The following is an 18,257-nucleotide window of genomic DNA, read 5'->3' as shown; positions in this document are numbered from 1 at the left end:
ACATCCGCTCCTGGACGCTGAAGGTATTTAACGGCTTGTTCCGAAGGGCAAGGATAGGAATGTGCGTGATCTCAGAGATAACTTTCTCCAGGCTCAGCTTGTCGCCTAGTTGCCGGCCCTCTCTAGAAAAGAACCTAAGTACAGATGGGACGAGGAGTTCTTGAAGGGTCCAGCCGCGTGAGAACCATCTGCTTGTTCGAAAAGCGAACTCCCACGTGAAGTTGAAGTCGTCGTAATCCGTTTTCTGTCCCTCGACAGAGACATCTGACAAGAAGACGTAGCACTGGGCTGAGTCGCTATACCAAAGGAACATAGAGGTTATTGCTTCCGACAATTCTGCACTGCTAGCCTTATCAATGCAGCACGTGTCGATCCAGAAGTGATGGAGGCCATCCTTTGCAGCTTGCTCTCTGCAGAAGGTAAGCTTGCGGTAACCTGTTCTCTCCTTAGCTGCACCACTAAACAGGTCTTGGTACGTGACTTCTTCGCCGTTGGGGCCCCAGGTGTGTGAAAGAATGGCATAGGGCGGAACGCTACTGTCTGAGAAATCCACGAGGCTGAAGTTACTACCATCTTGGACCTGCAAAAGACGCATAGAGAAGTCGCTGTTGCGTGGCGTAAGTAGTGGGGGAAAATGTCTGAGCGTAGGAGAATGATGCGAACGTAAGGGTGTCAAATGAGTTCGCCACGGACATTGGTATAGTTGATAGGCCTAGTGCAGGTGTATGCACAAAGGATGGTGGCCATTGAGGGGTAGCTACGCTTGAATAGGCTAGTAGCATGTGGCTAACGTCATGTGCTATCGGTGAAAGAAGATGGCCACCAGGGTAGCTCGGAAGTCATCATCTCCACAGCGCAATGAGGATGGCTCAGCCGCTCCTACCACGCCATTTTAAGAGTTCCAAAACACTACTTGCTAGCTAGAGGAGGATAGGAAAGACAGCCACCTTGCAGGGGGTATAAAACAACCATAGATGCATATGATTTTATACGAAATGGAGAAACAATGATACTGACCGCTGTCAAGGCTCTCCGAAGATACTTGGAATCAGGGCCTTAGGGGATGAGTGATAGGGATTTGTACACCGGAACATCTCAGATAATCCGCATACCCCTACCACATTCATCGACGAGGGGTCGACTTGGTTTTCTTATTGCGTTTCATGGGCATCATCCGACCACCCTGCGCGATCTGGCCGTTGCCATTGCTGCGAGACATCGAGCAGGCAGGTCGATTGTCATCCGAGGACATGGATGCCATGGCGAACGAGTCGGTGTTGTGTCCGTAGTAGAGCAGCATGCCAGAGCGCATCTTCTTGACACCAAGGATACCAATGGCACCGGCAGAGTTGCTATGCTTGACGCTTGGATGACCTGACATAGACTTAATATACTGTAGATAACACCAAAGAGGCCGACTTACCCATGAACTCGTTCTCGATCATCGCCCTGAGCGCTTCGTCCTCGGTGACTTCAACGTAGTCCCCACCGCGGCTCTTCTTCACGCTCTGATAGAGACGCTCGGCACATACAGTAGCAGCCATGGTGGTTGCCATGTGCTCACCGGTTCCGCTTGTAACAGTCGCAACGGACGTCTGCTCGGGGTCATCAGGGTCGACAGGGATGACAGCAGCACCTACGCCGACGAGAGCTGCTGGGCCTACGCGTCCCCGATACTTCATGCCTATGCCCCCAGAAGATGCACCACAAGCAATGTTGCCCCAGCTATCAATCGCAATAGCTCCAACAGTATCCGTAATGTGGTCTTCCTCAGCATCGCGCGGACTCTGGCTAAATGGCATCGGCGGCAGTGACGTTGTCTCTTTGACGTGGCCCAGAGGTGTTGATGCAGCGGTGAATCGCGAGTTGGCTACGTTCTCGTCTGGAGTCTCTGGTAGGCGGATACTGATCGCGTCATGCTGAGACTTCTCGATAGGGCCGCCCTTGGCTGTCTGCGCGCTGGAATCAGAGTCAAAGTCCTCTCCAGATCCGTCGGCCCATGTTTTGCGCGATTTTGATATGTAGGTGACGTCCTCCATCTGCGCATCTTCCATGATGCTCTCGTAACCTGCATCGCGACGATACTCTTTTAGGTTAGGTACTTGTTGCGTGCTGTTGACGAAGGCATTGCGAGAGGCATCGACAACGGTGGGAGGACGTACGTCGACAGCCAATGATACTTTATCGGTCAGGTCGGGCGCACTGGTTTGCTCATCGCTGATCCAAAAGTTCGAAGACTGCTCTGAAGGAGGAACCGAAGGATCAGAAGATGAGTTCTCACCTTGATCGTACATCAAATCGTCCGAAATTGGGGGTAATTGTGGTTGCAGCAGGTTCTGAGTGTGTTGTTCGCGCATGCGTTCCTGTGTCCGCTCATCGGCTGGTGCTACAGTATCTCTGATCTTCCAGCATGAGGGATGTGCACCACTCTTTTTGGACTTGCGCTCGGCAGCCCTTAAGTCAGAGCGCCATCGCATCCAACGCTCTTTCGCAGCAGGAGAGATGAGTGCATCGTGAGGCAGGATCGGCATTCCCATCTCCACAGCGAAATCGGTGGCGCCCTGGGATACCAAGAGGTTTGGAGGAACTCGACGCAGCGTAAGTGGACTCATGGTGTGATCGTGGACCATTCGTGCTAGAGATATAGGGTTCTTGATTTCTGTCAATGATTGTCAGTACTGAGCCGCAACCATTGGTCGCTGGGTACATACGAGCTACAGCGCCGACGGCTCCACTACGCCCGTAATGATCCACTACAGAGGCATCGCATTCGACGACACCATCCATAGCCAAGTTGCTTCCATATCCCGCATTGGTAATTTCTCGATCTTCCAATGTCTTGATGGCAGCCTCGACGGCATCTAGGGCTGAGCCGCCGTTCTTCAGAATCAACATGGCTAGTTGTGCGGCACTACGTATATTAGCATAAGCGTTACCGCGAAATCTCCTGGGACATGCTAGAGGACTCACTCATTGCATGCTTCGAGATGTATCCTTTCGTTCTGGTGACTGTGATAGCCTGCGCCAGCGTGGACATATATGCAGCACACATCATTATTTGGCGGACTACGCGAGGCTTTGCGTGTATGCATATCAACATGGGAGGCTTCGTCTATGGGTGCATAGTGACGACTAGGTACCGACATGCCTTTGTGTGTGGAGAAGCGTCGGCGAAAGTCACGGAAGCGTGGGCTGAACGTATGCAGTGCAATACAGTGTGGGATGATGCTGCTCGGGTGAGTCTTGACTGCGGTTCGCCGAGGTTCGCGGTAGAGGTAGGTGTCGTGTATCTGACAGTAAAGACGGTCTTTAAGCGGGCATTTGAGATGCAGGTAGGTGTAGGGTCGATGAGAAAAAAGGTAATTTTAGATCAGGCGAGGTGACTGAGGGAGAGAAGATGAATAGGAAATTGATGAAGAGGCTAAGCCTATGTAGAGGCGATGATGTCCTTTGGTAGCGGGGTGAGCAATGAGAGTGGGAGAGATGCTCGATGAGCGCTGTAGGGTCACAGTCAGTGGAGGAGAGGTTAGCAGCGAGATGAGAGGCGAGATAGCGATGGCTCTTTCCTTTGCACCTGCCTAAGCCATGTGTTTGCAGGATCATGTGATATGACACCGACTCTGTTGATGTAGCAGGCACGCGAAACTCAGGAAGCAGGAGCGGCCGTGTTTACATGTGTAGAAAGATAGCTGTAGTGTTCCCCCGCCATGTTGCCAAGGGCGGAGCGGGGCGGTGCCTGATTCGACTACATGCACCGACCTCCGCCAGCACCTCTCTGACGAAGCCACCTCTACACCCGACCCACGCGCCTTTGCCCTCACATCAGGGATCACCTGAGCTGCTTTGTATATTGATTTTTACGCCAAGTAGCAGCAAATATGGCGTCCCAAACCCCCGCCGTTGTCATGGACAAGTAAGCTACCAGCTGCCGATGGGCACCCACGTTGCGATTGAGTACTGACACAGGCTACAGCGGTACGGGATACTCGAAGCTCGGTACACTAAACAACTCAATTCAATGTTTCGGCTCTTAATAACAACGCATCAGGCTTCGCCGGCAACGACTCTCCCTCCTTCGTCTTTCCCACCGCCATAGCTACCAAAGGTCCAACAGGCGGTAGCGGCGGATCGGGCTCTGGACGTCCAGCCGTTGCGAACAAGCCCTCATACCTGACTGGTGGAGCTGGACCTGGTGGTCACTTGTCTGGAAAGCGCGGCACTGAGGACCTCGACTTCTTCATCGGTGACGAAGCTCTGGCCGCAGCTGGAGGCGCGGGCTATGGCATCAACTACCCGATCAGGCATGGTCAGATAGACAACTGGGTATGGAGAAGCATGCGACTGGAGGAGAGGGTATACTGATGGCATGCAGGACCTTATGGAACGCTTCTGGTCCAACTCGATATTCAAGTACCTGAGAGTGGAGCCTGAGGACCACCACTTCCTCCTTACCGAGCCCGTATGCTACGCTTTCGCAACTGATGGAGGGATATTACTAACAAATCGATAGCCACTGAACCCTCCTGAGAACCGCGAAGCTACCGCCGAAATCATGTTCGAATCCTTCAACGTCGCTGGTCTCTACATCGCCGTACAAGCTGTGCTCGCCCTGGCCGCGTCATGGACCAGCTCCAAGGTGCAGGACCGATCCCTCACCGGTACTGTTATTGACTCAGGAGCTGGTGTCACGCACGTTATCCCCGTTGCTGAAGGCTACGTCATTGGTTCCTCAATTAAGAGTGTCCCCATCGCCGGTCGCGACATCACCAACTTCGTACAATCGCTCCTCCGAGAGCGCGGCGAGCCCGACTCGTCTCTTCAGACCGCCGAGCGCATCAAGGAGGAATACTGCTACGTATGCCCCGATATCGTCAAGGAGTTTGCACGCTTCGATCGCGAGTCAGACGACCGATTCAAGAAGCACACCGTCCACTACCCCAATGGCAAGACCACATCCGTCGACGTCGGTTACGAACGTTTCCTTGCGCCAGAGATCTTCTTCAACCCCGAGATCTACTCCTCCGATTTCCTAACCCCGCTCCCCACTATCGTCGACACCGTCATCCAATCCTCCCCCATCGACGTACGCAGAGGTCTCTACAAGAACATTGTGCTTTCAGGTGGTTCAACACTATACAAGGACTTTGGTCGACGCCTGCAGCGTGACATCAGGCACATGGTCGACGCCAGGATCAAGGCTTCAGAGGCACGAAGCGGAGGCGCAAAGAGTGGTGGTTTGGACGTACAAGTCATTACGCACAAGAGGCAAAGACACGGCCCGTGGTTCGGAGGTAGCTTGCTCGGTCAGACACCCGAGTTCAAGAGCTATTGCCACACCAAGGCAGAGTACGATGAGATTGGTCCCAGCATTGTCCGAAGGTTCGCGCTGCTGGGTGGGCCGGGAAGCACGTAAACGGCGAGATAGCATCGTGGGAGATGTGTGTAGATGTTGGCATGACTTTGAGCGAGCATGAGATGACAGCAAAATCTTTGACAATGAAAAGACAATCGACACACTCGTGGAATCGATGTGCTCACCATCGTTTACTAACCATACTATGAACCCCTCGTCATCAACCTAATGCCTGTCCATTCTGCATATCCTTCTTCTCCCCACCACCATTCTTCCTCCTCAACACAGCAACTCCCTCCACATGCCCCGTCTGCGGGAAAAAGTCAAATCCCCTCAAACTCTCAATCTCATAACAACCTTCGCCCTTCCCAAATCCGCCATCAACACCCATCATCCCACCAACCAGCACCCCAATATCTCGCGCCTGCGTATGCACATTACAGCTCACATACACCACCCTCGCGGGTCCATACTGCACCAACTGGCGCAAGAAGCTCTCGTCGCAGCCTTTCCGCGGCGGGTCGAGCATGACGACTGTTTCATCTGCGGGGGACTCGATGGAAGCGAAGAGACGAGCGGCATCAGCGGCGATGAAGCGGGTGGAAGATTCAGGCAGGTTGTTTAAGCGCGCATTTTCAGACGCGGAGGTGATACTAGCGGGGGATATGTCGATTCCCAGGGACGATTTGAAGAGCGAGGAGAGGGTTATGGTGAAGAGGCCTGAGCCGGAATATGCGTCGATTAGGTGGGTGATTTTGTGGTTCGAAGACGAGGGTAAGATGTTCTCCCGGATATACTGTGTAAAGACGGGGAGGATGCTGTTGTTGTTCTGGAAGAAAGAGCCAGCTGGATTGACGAATTGGAAGTCGGAGATGTATTCTGTAGATTTGGCGTTGGGGTCTGTTATACATGTTTTGCGGTGGATGTGCTCGCCTCTGTCCTCAATTACGGCGTCGGCGTCGGTTTCCTTTGTGACGTCATATTCAGTTTTGGGGATACGGGTTGTGTTTTCGCGCAGCAGGAGGGTGGCGCCTTTGTGGTAGGTGGATATAGTATCTGCGACGCGTTTTCGCTCGCGTTTGTTGCCTGCGCGGACGGCGTCTGTGCCGATGGGACAGTCTTCTATGTCGATTGTTGTGCGGGTTCCTTTTTTCATGAAGCCGATGGGGGGGACTTCTTTGAAGATTCGCTTGATGCCATTGCGACCGTCGCTTCGACGGGCGTCTGGTGGACCGTCGAAATGAGGAGTTAGTTTTGTACGGTATCCATATTGCAGTGGAGAACCGAGTGTGTCGCCAATAGCCGGGATGAGCTCAGGTGGGAGATTGGAGAAGTTCTTGTACGCCTTTTCGACAATGGTCTTTTTGTGCTGAAGCTGAAAGTCGTAGGGTAACATTTGGAATTGGCAGCCAGAGCAGCTAGCAAAGTAAGGACATCTTACCAAAGAATCATCGCGATTGGGTGAGGGTGTGACCACATTGACGAAGTCGGCCATGGAGTACTTTTCCTTCTCGAAGTGCTTGTGCGGTCGTGCGGTCACGATGTCTCCAGGTGCGCTGAAAGGCACGACATAGACCTGGTCCGAGTTTGAATCTTGCTGGAAACCAAGGCCATCTCCGGTGGAAGATATCTCCCTAATCTCAACTGTAATCTCTTTGAACTTTTCTGGCAGTTTTGTTGAGGCTTCCTTTCCGTCTCTTTCAAGATTAAGATTTTTGATGAGCGCAGTAACATCCTGTAAGAGCACTTCCTCATTGGTGCCATTTGTCTTCAAGATTTTGCTCTGTTCAGCATGTCCATTCTTCATGCGCTTGTTCTTGAACCTGTAGTTGCCTCTTGGTCCTTCCTCGCTCCGTAGAGGTGTCTCGGCATATCTTTTTGCGCCATTGCTCTCAATAGGCGCGACATTGTCTGCGGACGAAGCCATGTTGTATCTAGCAATCTGGGAATATCGGCTACTGGCCAGCAGTGTCCGAAGTGGTCGAGTAAGGATCCGAGAGTACATACAGTAAATGCGAAATGGAGAAAAGAGAAAGTTAAGTTAGTCACTGGGATAGAAAGACAGCGATTGGCTGCAGCAATTACGGCCATCCCGCTTAGTCACTTCGAACTTTCCGAACTTCACTTTGACCATCACGACGCCGTGCAGGCCACCCGCTACTACCGCCTCCCCGCGCTCAATTGGCCCTCACTTGGAGGTTCAAGGTCAAAGATGAGCGTTTGCCGCCCCGCAAGATGTCTCTTCACCAAAACAGCATCGACGACGCTTCCTAGACCACCTCCGCAACGCTCTTTCCACGCTTCCGCACCCAGACAAGCCCGCAAGAAGAGACCGCATTACCCGTCAATAAAGGCCGACGACCTCAAGCTCCTCAACCAAGCGGCCGAAGCAGAGTACCCAAAGTACGACACTTCAGAGACGACACTCCTCGAGAAAAAATACACGCCCTCGCAAATCGCCGCCATCAAAGCCGCAGAATCTACAATCGACGCACGAGATGTCCTCACACAGGGCCAACGAAGAACGGACCCATGGCGTCTCAACTACGAAGACGACCTCGCAGAAGTAGACCCAGTGACGGATCGACCTGAGCGCCTAACCGGCGACGACATCCAAGGTTCCAAAACCTTCCGTATTGCCAACGAAGTCGAGCGCGACGAAAACATAACCCGCATCGCAACCGAGAACCTAGCAAAAATGTACCCAGACGGCATACCAGAAGACGACCCAAAACTGCAAGACGCCATGGACGCAGCCGTCACGCAAGCCACACTGGACCCACGCGCAACCTACACGTCCAAGAACCCCGCCGCCTTGCAAGCTCTAGGAGACGAACGCCACTCCGTCATCGCGCCCGACCTCCCCCGCGTCGAAAACCGCATGGCCCGCCAAACACGCCGCCTCTCCACGGAAGAAGAAGAGGACCCCCGGCAGAAACGTCTCTTGCAATATCTCGGCTGGGATAAGCAGAAACTGCGCAGTATCCGTGTCAAGACATTGGTTGTACATGGCGTCACGAACCAGACACGTATGGGCAAGATAAGAAGTCTGTACTACCTTACTATTGCAGGGAACCAAGATGGTCTCCTAGGTGTTGGCGAGGGTAAATCCGTAGAACCGGAAGAAGGCCGTAAGCAAAGCGTCATGAGCGCGATAAGAAACATGCGTCCGGTTCCCCGCTACGAAAACAGGACGACGTTTGGAGATTTGGAGCAGAAGGTTGGTGCGACTAAGGTCCAGCTTTTTTCTAGACCGCCAGGTAAGACTTGCCCCATCTTAACTAATTGCCTACCTATAATTCCAGCATAATGCTAACATGTGTTGAATAGGTTTCGGTCTCCGTGTCCAACATCTCATCTTTGAGCTCGCACGAGCAGCCGGCCTCCAGGATCTTTCCGCCAAAACACCGCGTTCAAGGAATAAAATGAACGTTATCAAGGCGACGTGGGAGGCGCTTACGAGTCAGAAGTTGCCGGATGAGATTGCCCGTGCGAGAGGCAAGAAGTTGGTGGATGTTAGAAAGGTTTATTACGGGGGCAGTGTACATTAGTGAGGACTGCATGTGAGGTTTTGGGATATGAGATGCATCATAGCATGGAATAGGGAGAGGTATGAGGGTGGAAAGGAAAGGCTCATATAGAGCTTGTGTAGATATCTTGTATCATATCATGTGTCTATGTCTACTTTCTGTGTGAATGCTCTCTCTTTTTCTCTTGCTGTCTTGCTCTCTAGCGGGGTATCATAATCGTGAAACTTTTCATGTAATCATCCATCCCTACACTCTCCACGTTTTCGTTTTCTTCCACCTCTGTACCATACCTGCCCAACCTCAAACCACCATTCCACATCCTTGCTCTTCTCTTCCCTTCTCTCTGCCGCTGCCTTTGCCCTCCATCCTACCCGCACCCACACCTTCTAGCCCCTCATTTCACTATCTCCATCTCCATCTCCATCCCCCTTACTCCCTCTCCGTATCTCCCTCCCCCACTTGACTACCCTCGGTATCAATCTGCTGATTCAGCACAATACTGTAAACACTAGCTTTCAACAGCGTAAAAACCAAACTCGTCTTCCTTTCTAACCCGCGTAGACCATCTAGGATAGCGGCGCTGGGGCTATTTGATAGGGTGAGGAGGAGTGACGATAACTGTCATTGTTGTTGTCGTACGTCAGCACGACTGTCTTGAAAACAGAGCCTGGGGAAAGCAGAGGTTTGAATAGGAAGTGACATGGGATGCGGGGATGGGTCTATTCAAGGTGAAAGGAGGAGTAGAGTAGAAGATAAAAGGTCGAGGAATTCAGGCAAGAAAGCAGGAGAGACAAGGGGTAGGGGGGGGATAACTAACAGTGTTCAAGTTCCCCAATAACCTCGCGTATTCGTCCAAGACTTCTTGTTCAAGCGGTGTCAGGCTTTCTTCTCCTTCTGAGATTTGGGAGGCGCTGAAGTTTTGTTCGGGGGCTGAGGGTTCTGAAGTCATGGTTCCTTGCGATTTTCCGTTTGCTTTGTGGATGAGGTTTTGGTTGTGGTCGTTCGAGGATAGAGGGTGTGTGTATGCGTATTCTTGTGGGATTATGAGCGTGCGCGTGTATACATTGGAGATGCGAGTTGGGAGACGGGAAGCGGCGGGGTGAAGTGACCTCGTCGGATGCGCGTTCGTGGAAATAGGTACGTCGTCTCGCTGACACAATGGTTTCTATTTCCTTGATTTTAGGGCTCGGCTCCGCGAGTGCTCGTGCCGTGAATTGGTAGGTGATGAGTAGAGTTTCGTCGCTTCGTCGCGTTGTTTGCAAGAAACAAGGGTTCTCGCGAATAGGTTGTCGCGTCTTCCCCGCAAACTCCGCGTTGGTCCATGCACACCTTCTACCTATCAATATCACTACCTAAGTACTCAGACCACAGTCGTTTCAAAACATGACATGACATGACATCACGCTAATCTCTCAAGAATATACCAAACTGCACTACCAGTGTCTCAAAGATATCTTTCTCATTGCTTCTGCCTTGCTCTGCTCCACCCTACCCTACGAATAGTTCCCTCAACCCATCAACGTCTGTCACTCCCTCCGCCCAAGCTGCCTCCGCCCTCAGACCAAACTTGCATGATCACTCGAACAACCATGCTCGCAACAAAAAATTACAGACAACGCCGGAGAAATTTTACAGCGACAAAGACGCTACTTGGTAAAAGAGAAGCTAGAGATCCCGGCGCAACCAGAAATGAAGAAATAGGATACCCCCCTGAAACGCCGATGTGCGATGAGAAAAACCGCATTTGTCTATGATCCTTTCGCAACAAATGAGTGGAGTCAAGAGGAGTATTTCTGGATATTACCATCCTCCGGTAAGTGATGAACACAGTACGTGTGTTTTGTGTTATACGAATTATTCCTCGGTCAATCGTTGTGAGTTCGTTTGCATAATGTGAAGATGCGACTGGTCGTGGTTATCATGGTGATGATCGTCTCCGTCATGATGCAGAGTAACGCTGTTGAACTCCTCAAACGGATCTGCCAGTTCGCCCATGGGTGTAGCGAGACCAGAGTCTAGCGGGACTCCCTTAACCCCCGCGGCTCCGATATCAACACTATGGGATTCCTTGACATTCCGGAAGTTGGGTGTCTCGACGCCTTGGCCCTGGTGGGGGATGATCGGGGGCTTCATGTGCCGCAGTAGGGCCCACTGTGTAGTCTTGAAGAAAGGTGCAGTCTTGATGTCGGAAGCACCGGCACGGGATCCGAGTCGGCGTGTTTCATCCTTGATCAATAGCTTGCGAATGATGGCTTTGCAGAGACTAAGGTCGTTAGCACATGTTACTCGGCATTTAAAGGTCCAAACTTACTTTGATACTTGCGGCGCACCGGAGCCTTCTGGGAAGGGTACCTCATCCCGAAGAATGTTGGCAAACGTCGCGTTGCGATTCTTGCCCTTGAAAGGTGTAGTTCCGTACAACATTTCATAGATCAATATACCAAGGGTCCACCAATCGACTGCGCTCGTATGTCCACAACCCTTGATGACTTCTGGCGCAATGTATTCCTCGGTTCCGACGAAGGAGTTGGTTCGGAAGTTGTTTATGCAAGATTTTGTGTCGATGGTTGGCAGGTTGTTCGAAGAAGTACCACTTCGGCCGCTGAGAATCATGGTTGGGCGACCGCCAGGTTCAGACTGTTTCGACAAATCGAAGTCTGACAACATAATGTGACCAGACTGATGGAGGAGGATGTCTGAGGTTGTTAGCAGAATGTGCGCGAAGAATGAGATATGACATACTCTCTGGCTTCAAATCTCGGTAGATGAAGCCCATCAAATGGAGGTATTCCAAGGCAGCCGTAACTTCAGCCGCGTAGAAGCGCGCGGCATCCTCATCAACGCACTTGTTCGGTCGGGTTTGTAGCGCTCGGAAGAACTCACCACCACTGCAGTATTCCATGCAGAGGTAGAGGTGGTCCTCGGACTGGAAAGAGTGATATAGAGTAACAATAAAGGGATGGTTGCTGGTCGCCAGAATTTCTTGCTCGGCCAACGCGCGCTTGATCTTGTTCCGCTTGATCATCTCTTTTTTGCTCAGCACTGTAATTGTTAGCGCAAGTGAATCTCTAATTGCCAGTTGAAATCATGTACCCTTCATAGCATATAGTCTGCTAGACTTCTTCTCGCGCACCAGATAAACCTTTCCAACATCGCCCTTGCCAATCAACTTGATCTTGTCGAAGCTCCCCGGTCCGACTTCGACGTTGCGGACCTTGATGGAATTCGAGCTGTAGGTCCTTCTGAAAGCTACAGACTGTCGGATTTGGCCTGCCGAGGGTATGGGCTTGCCAGCTTCTATGGGGAGGAGATGAGTCGGGTCTTGCGAATTTGTCTCTACCATGCTCAGGGTTGACGAGTTCGGGTGATGTAATACAGGCTGCTTGCCAAGTTCTGCGGTCTGTGGTCTCTCAGTGTTCTTCCCTGAGGAAAAGAGACCTTGGGCATTGGGTGCGGAAGCTACCCTTCGTAGTTTCCTAGCCAATTCCTCTTTCCCAGCGGTTGTGGCATGATCGTCGGTGGTTGCTGCGCCGTTCAGTTGCGTCTTAGGCACCGCGGGGGTGTCTGGGGGCGATGGAGGCACACTGCCTGCATTGTGATGGCGCAGCGCTGGTGGTCCTTGGTGAGCAAAGTATGGGTTGGCGTGAGCGGTAGGCGACACGCTGTCATCCAAGGGGTTGCCTTCGCTGGCGACGGTCTGGGAGCGGTTGCGCGAAATGTGCGGAATGAACCTCGACTGGCGAAAGCCCGACTTTTCGTTCTTGGGGTTTCCCTCGTCGGAGATCTTGCGGGTATCATTGGTGCTGTTGATGCGGAAAAAGTTCTTGATTCGCTGAGAGACCTGGCCGTCCTTTGCATTGACTGACTTGTTGGTGGACAATGCCTTGCCCGAGAAGGTGCGTTTCTCCGTCTTTTCGGCCATGGTGGAATGACTTGATGTGGACGAGTTAAAGAGCTGCGTCATAGCGGTTGCACGGAGTCGATGGGCGAGTGCAGCGGGCGACTCTAGCGTATTCGGTGCGAGCTGGCCGGTTGCAGGGAGGTGATGGTTGCGCAGTTGCACGGTCAGTGGGCCATGGCACGTCGGGGGAGGTCAATGTCTAGGGTCGCTGTGCGTGTGGCTGGGGCGGCTTGGTGAAAGAAAGACCCCGTCACTAAGGCGCAGGCACAGGCGCTGGGAGACAGGAATGCGAGTAGACGGTATTGGCGGTGTTGGGAAGAGGAGAGGAGGAGAGAGTAGGAGAAAGAGGAGTAGTGGCAGTATAGTAGGGCCAGCCAGCAGGTTGGGAAGGAAGGAAGCCAGAGCCGTGCCGGAGACAAGTTGGGACTGCGGCGAATGATGGCGGAGGGCAAGTGGGGACTCCCTAACCCTTGTCTACCAAGGGAAGCCGCGTTCGAAGCCACCTAGCACCACACCAGCCAGCGAGACAGGGCCACCTCATCCGTCGCCCATCACTTTACAACAGCTATATAGTCACAGCATATTGTATTTCCAAGCATGGCAAACCCCCCTTTCTTACTCTTACACGATTGCGCCCTCGTGATGATGCATATCCGCCTTCCGAGCCCTGCGCCGCGCCTCTGGCCTGAAATGACTACTGAACCGTCTTAGCACTTCCCCACGACTGGAGGATAAATCACGCTATTGCCCGATTTATCAGCAACGCGAAAGCATAACGGCACGTCATCGCACCAAAAGCGGCTGTGCGAACCCGAGACATCATCATCGTGATTGATTGATCCTTTGTCGTTGCCATGGTGAATTCAGCTTACACTTCGCATGCTCACAATACGTATGCCCGTACATGTTGTACCAAGGCCGACAATGGAAGGACGCGCATGTTTCCGCTATTTCGTCCATTAACGACGGCCTCAGACGCCTATCCGTTCTAGAACCATTTCAATTCCAGTCTAGCGCGCGTTTCGGACCCTATCCGTCACTCCGATGTATCGGCCGTGCACCATTAATCTCGTCAGCTCATTCCAACTCCGAAAGGGACGAGATGACTGCAAAAGGGAAGTACTGATTACAGGACATGTTTGTATTATGCTACTACGCAACGGAAGAGTATACTGACTACCTATTCATGCAGTGGCTGAAGTTATACGCAAGATACCGGCGGTAAAGAGATGGGAAGGTAGATAGCTGGCCAGAATGACCTGTCTCCGCCCATGACACGTCCGCTGCCGTGTTCTGCCAGTCAACATGTCGTCGAAAGAAATGTTAGAGAAAAAACCCGGAACATCTATATGGGCAACCATGAACACGGCTGTGTGGTAGTTGAAAACTGCAAAGAAAACTCGTCGATGCTGAATGATGTTGTCGTTAAGAGAGGATATCGGTGGTAGTGCTTACTCCATGGGAATAATCCTCGGCCGAATCCAAGAACAATTTCCTGCGACGGAAAAACGCGTCAAGAGTGGATTTGAATCATATCGAGGCCGAATAGGTTCGATAACATATCCAAACAGTAGTCGACCCACAGGAAAGTAGGCAACGGCAAAGCACGATGAGCAATCAGGCACGCGAGTTACCACGATGCGCCTCTATCTCTTCGATCTCGGTCCTCTTGAGTTCACGGAAGCGCTGTCGCCACTTGTCCGAACGTGTCTTCCTTTCGTCTGGAGACATGGTTCGAGGATCGTCTTTCTTGCTGCGTCGGAACTTGTTGGTCACCTGTTCGAGCTTCGCCTTTGCGGGTGAATGCTCTCCAGACTTCTTGGGTGAGCTGGGTGGGTTGGCGGGTGAAGATGCGGCAGTATCACGCTCAGCATCCATGCCCTTTGCTGGAGAAGATGTCGCCTTTTGCTTGCCCTTGCTACTGCTGGAGACTTTGAAGCAACTTGCGTTGCCCTCCTCATAATCCATGGAGGTAGGTGCTTCAGCCGAACGGTTGCCCACTGCAACAGAAGAACGACGCTCGTCAATGTGCGTATCGTTGATCATCTCTGATAAATCGTCCATGGCGCCATCCAATCCTGACATACGGTGGTTATCAAAGTGCCGAGGAGCAGGCGCGCCGTAGCCGCCAAGTTCGCTCGGACCCAGTTCCTTGGGCGTTGGGTAGAAGCGTTGCATGTTCAACGATGTACTGTAGGTGCGATTCTGGATTTGGTTGCCGAAAGGCTGGTGGGACACACCACCATTCGAAATCATCTCTGATCGGGATGCAATACTTTTGTCTTGTATGCCTCTGTTCATATCGTCCTCGATGCTTGGGAACACAGCTTGTCGATAGCCTGAAACCATCCTCTGGGGAAACATTACCGGGGGCTTAAGGTACTGTGCGGCAGAGGCGACACGATGGCGTTCTTGGGCAACCTCGTTGCGAACTATGTACTGAACTGGAATGTCCTTAACATTTCCTTGTTGATCATACCCCGAGTCGCGACGGACATCATCTGGCGGATTGTTCTTCGCCGAGCGAACATTCTCTTGGCCTCCGTTGGTGCTATTGCGTTTGAAGGTCATGCTGACAGCAGAGTCTTGAGGCAAAGATCCGGCGACGAGCGCTCGTAGCGAAGGTGTCCTAGAGTTGGCACCACGCTGATACTCAGCCTGGCGCTTCTTTGACTCGTCTGTGAGGAAATGCAGAAGACCCTGGATGTAGCCTTGCAGAACCTCGGGACTATCGGGAATGCCAACATGTTCGTAACCAGCCTGGTAACCTTCCTGGTATGTGGACGGAACATGTGCTACAGGCTTACCATGGAACGGCCAGTTTTCATCTGAGCCAGTACGCTGGTCATAGTGGATCTGCGGCGTCATGACGCTGCTCGAAGCAGAAGTCGACATGTTAGCACCCATTGCAGGAGCTTGCTTTACCATGGTGGAGAAGGGCTGTTCGGAAGCGGTTTGTTGTATGGAAGTTAGGGAAGGTTGTTTGCCGAATGCCTCAGGCCACGAGGTGAGCTTTGGCGTAAGATCGTTATTCCTGGAACGACCTGAGTCGCCTTCGTTCCAAGGACTAGCAGGCCAGTGCTTCTCAGGCGTAGACGGAACAGCCGTATTCTCATTGGACGACTGCTCCGTCTCCTTGACCTGTGGTGCCACTCGTGTTGAGGAATGTTCGTGTGTGTTTGTGGGGAAGAAGTCCATGGTATCGACGCTAGACAGACTATGCTTCTGCGAGGATACACGGCGACCGTGCTTGCCTGGTTCTGACATCTGTTGCGCTTCCCAGAGAGAACACTTCTCCGGTGAAGGAGTGGGCGGTACAGCGCCTTGTGCAATCTTGGACTTGGTAGCGGGCTCATATGTGGGGCTCTTTGGGTTCAAGGCAGAACCCCGCTTGACTTCCTCGGGAGGAGGTGGCTTGATCTCAATAGCCTTAGAACGACGGCTGGCGGAGCCTGGAGGAGAATGGGGTGGGTTTGACGCGGCTGGGACATAAGGTGCTGGCTCCGTAGAGAAGCTGGGTAAGGTACTAAAAGGTTGAGGTTGTGGCTGAAACATCGGCATAGATGAATACGGCGCCGCGTATGGGTACATTGCGGGAGCAAACGGGTGTTGGAATTGCGGTCCGCCAGGCGGTATAGATGCTGAGCCTATACCATTCGCTCTAGGAAAGGCGCCATGCTGAGTCGTACTGCCGTCCGATTCCAAGGCTGTTATCTGCTTTCGGAGTGCATCGAGCTCGACGATGAGGCACCGTTTCTTCTCGATCATCCCTGCACGCCATGCCTCACTCTGATGGCCGGCTTGCAGTACCTCGGTCTGCTCTACAGTTCGGAGCTCGTGTTTCTTCAGGGCTTGTTGCGTCTTAAGTGTGGGAAGGTCCAGACCAGCAAATGGTGTATGGGTACTGGAGCGTGGTGGCCCAAAGGCGGGTCCCGATTGAGTGCCATGAGCAGACATTGTAGATGCGTCCAGCATATGCTTGGCCATGGGATCCATAGCAGCGGGGCCAGTAGGAGGCATCGTGGAGTTAGTCGCGTTGACTGCTGGCAGTGCAAACATGCGATCGCCAACGAAAATGACTGGCTGACCGCCGACTACCTCAACGCGAGCGGTGTTGTTGCCGTTTGACTGAGTTTGCGTTTGCATGATGTTGCCCGGTGCGACGCGCAATGGTGGTTGTGGTCTGTAAGTAGTGTCGCCGTATCGGGACGTGCCGAGCGGTTGAAGGTCGCTGGGAACTATACGGCCACCTGCGGTTACTCGTAAACCGGGTGGACTTCCATGTTCCTTGAGAAGCTTTTCTGCTTTGCCCCGCTTGATCGACGGTGTAGGTGAAGGGCGCTTCTGAGGACCGAAAGGAACGAGGGCCGCCGGAGTGGGTACACGCAAGCTTCTATTCGATGCTCTGCTGGACAGATGAGCCGATGCGGACGCAGATGGACGCAGGACGTGTTCTATACGGGAAGGCGATTAGTTGTGCTCGCTGTATAGCAGTGGTAGTAACTAACACCACGAGCCTCGAGGAAGTGGGATGAGGTATGATAAGTCAATCCTAGCGGGTGTAGGTAGACAGGTATGCAAGGTGTACCGCCTCCAGTGACGATGCTCCTGGATGGGGAAGGTGAATGGTGAAGGGGAGAAGAAGGCAGGTCCGTAACTGACCTCTAATCGCATCTTCATCTGGAAACTTCTCTATCGACACGGCTGATTCCGACACCGAGTCGCGAAGTGCAAGCAGTTCGTCCACCTTGTATGCGAACGACATCACGGGTGGTCCTTCACCCTAGGCGGGTACCGTAGGCAATAAGCCGCCGACCTGATTGAACCGTAGGTATTACGGGGCCAATGAGATATCGGGCTGGAGACACAGCGAAGTTTGAGATGGTGTGATGCAGATATTCTGCTATTGTTAGTACAGCTTCCTTGCAGCGTATGCTACTCGATGTTGACTGGATAGGTGATGAAGACAATGAAAGACAGCGACGTACCTCAAAGCTGATCGATGGGAAGGCAATGTGAACAACAAGCGAGCGACAGCTATCCAAAAACCGAAGTGCAGCAATGCGAAAGAAGAGGCGGAACAAGAAGATGGAACCAAAATGAGTGTGTGTTGAGGAGAAGGACGGAAGAAGCTGTTGGGTAGGTTGTTATAGCCTGCATTCTGCCGCAACTGCCTGTGTAAGAGATGATTGGGGCTGACCACTGAGGCGAACGATGACATAGTGACTGTGTAGGAAGGGTTGAAGAGGAGCATTGTGGGATTTGGAGAAGTGGAGACGCGGAAAAGTGCAGCTGCCAGGTGAGGTTGACGAGGAAAGAGCGGTGGGCACAGCCTCGATGTAGCAAGAGCTCGGTATTGAACTCCGGCACATCCAGGTGTGATGGCAGATTCGTGACACGATGCAAGAAAGACGAATATCTAAAAATGATGGGGCCTAATGCTCTATCGTAAGATGCAAATACCTAGGATGCT

The 18,257-nt window shown here is 52.5% G+C and overlaps 6 protein-coding genes across 6 annotated transcripts; 2 read left to right on the top strand and 4 right to left on the bottom strand.

The window, feature by feature from the left end:
- Positions 1-1,123: 1,123 nt before the first annotated feature.
- On the bottom strand, positions 1,124-2,895 carry ALTATR162_LOCUS4883 (uncharacterized protein; the record flags this gene model as incomplete). The annotated part of the gene is made up of 3 exons (XM_043312499.1): positions 1,124-1,374; positions 1,424-2,659; positions 2,712-2,895. The coding sequence occupies 3 exons, from the start codon at positions 2,893-2,895 to the stop codon at positions 1,124-1,126; spliced, it is 1,671 nt and encodes a 556-aa protein (XP_043168434.1).
- Positions 2,896-3,878: 983 nt separating this feature from the next.
- ALTATR162_LOCUS4882 (uncharacterized protein) lies at positions 3,879-5,413 on the top strand (the record flags this gene model as incomplete). The annotated part of the gene is made up of 5 exons (XM_043312498.1): positions 3,879-3,913; positions 3,974-3,996; positions 4,049-4,323; positions 4,373-4,459; positions 4,511-5,413. 5 exons carry the CDS (start codon positions 3,879-3,881, stop codon positions 5,411-5,413), a joined length of 1,323 nt encoding a protein of 440 aa, XP_043168433.1.
- A 160-nt stretch (positions 5,414-5,573) lies between these two features.
- ALTATR162_LOCUS4881 (uncharacterized protein) lies at positions 5,574-7,280 on the bottom strand (the record flags this gene model as incomplete). Its single annotated transcript, XM_043312497.1, has 1 exon — positions 5,574-7,280. One exon carries the CDS (start codon positions 7,278-7,280, stop codon positions 5,574-5,576), a length of 1,707 nt encoding a protein of 568 aa, XP_043168432.1.
- A 285-nt stretch (positions 7,281-7,565) lies between these two features.
- ALTATR162_LOCUS4880 (uncharacterized protein) lies at positions 7,566-8,904 on the top strand (the record flags this gene model as incomplete). The annotated part of the gene is made up of 2 exons (XM_043312496.1): positions 7,566-8,613; positions 8,684-8,904. The coding sequence occupies 2 exons, from the start codon at positions 7,566-7,568 to the stop codon at positions 8,902-8,904; spliced, it is 1,269 nt and encodes a 422-aa protein (XP_043168431.1).
- A 1,833-nt stretch (positions 8,905-10,737) lies between these two features.
- On the bottom strand, positions 10,738-12,805 carry ALTATR162_LOCUS4879 (uncharacterized protein; the record flags this gene model as incomplete). Its single annotated transcript, XM_043312495.1, has 4 exons — positions 10,738-11,146; positions 11,195-11,579; positions 11,626-11,925; positions 11,977-12,805. 4 exons carry the CDS (start codon positions 12,803-12,805, stop codon positions 10,738-10,740), a joined length of 1,923 nt encoding a protein of 640 aa, XP_043168430.1.
- Positions 12,806-14,401: 1,596 nt separating this feature from the next.
- Positions 14,402-17,549, bottom strand: ALTATR162_LOCUS4878 (uncharacterized protein; the record flags this gene model as incomplete). The annotated part of the gene is made up of 2 exons (XM_043312494.1): positions 14,402-17,238; positions 17,447-17,549. 2 exons carry the CDS (start codon positions 17,547-17,549, stop codon positions 14,402-14,404), a joined length of 2,940 nt encoding a protein of 979 aa, XP_043168429.1.
- Between the last annotated feature and the right edge of the window lie 708 nt (positions 17,550-18,257).

Source organism: Alternaria atra, assembly GCF_907166805.1.
Source record: "Alternaria atra isolate CS162 genome assembly, contig: 23, whole genome shotgun sequence".
Taxonomy (NCBI): Eukaryota; Fungi; Ascomycota; class Dothideomycetes; order Pleosporales; family Pleosporaceae; genus Alternaria; species Alternaria atra.
Note: the sequence above shows the minus strand (reverse complement) of the source record. Positions and strands in the feature narration are given on the sequence as shown.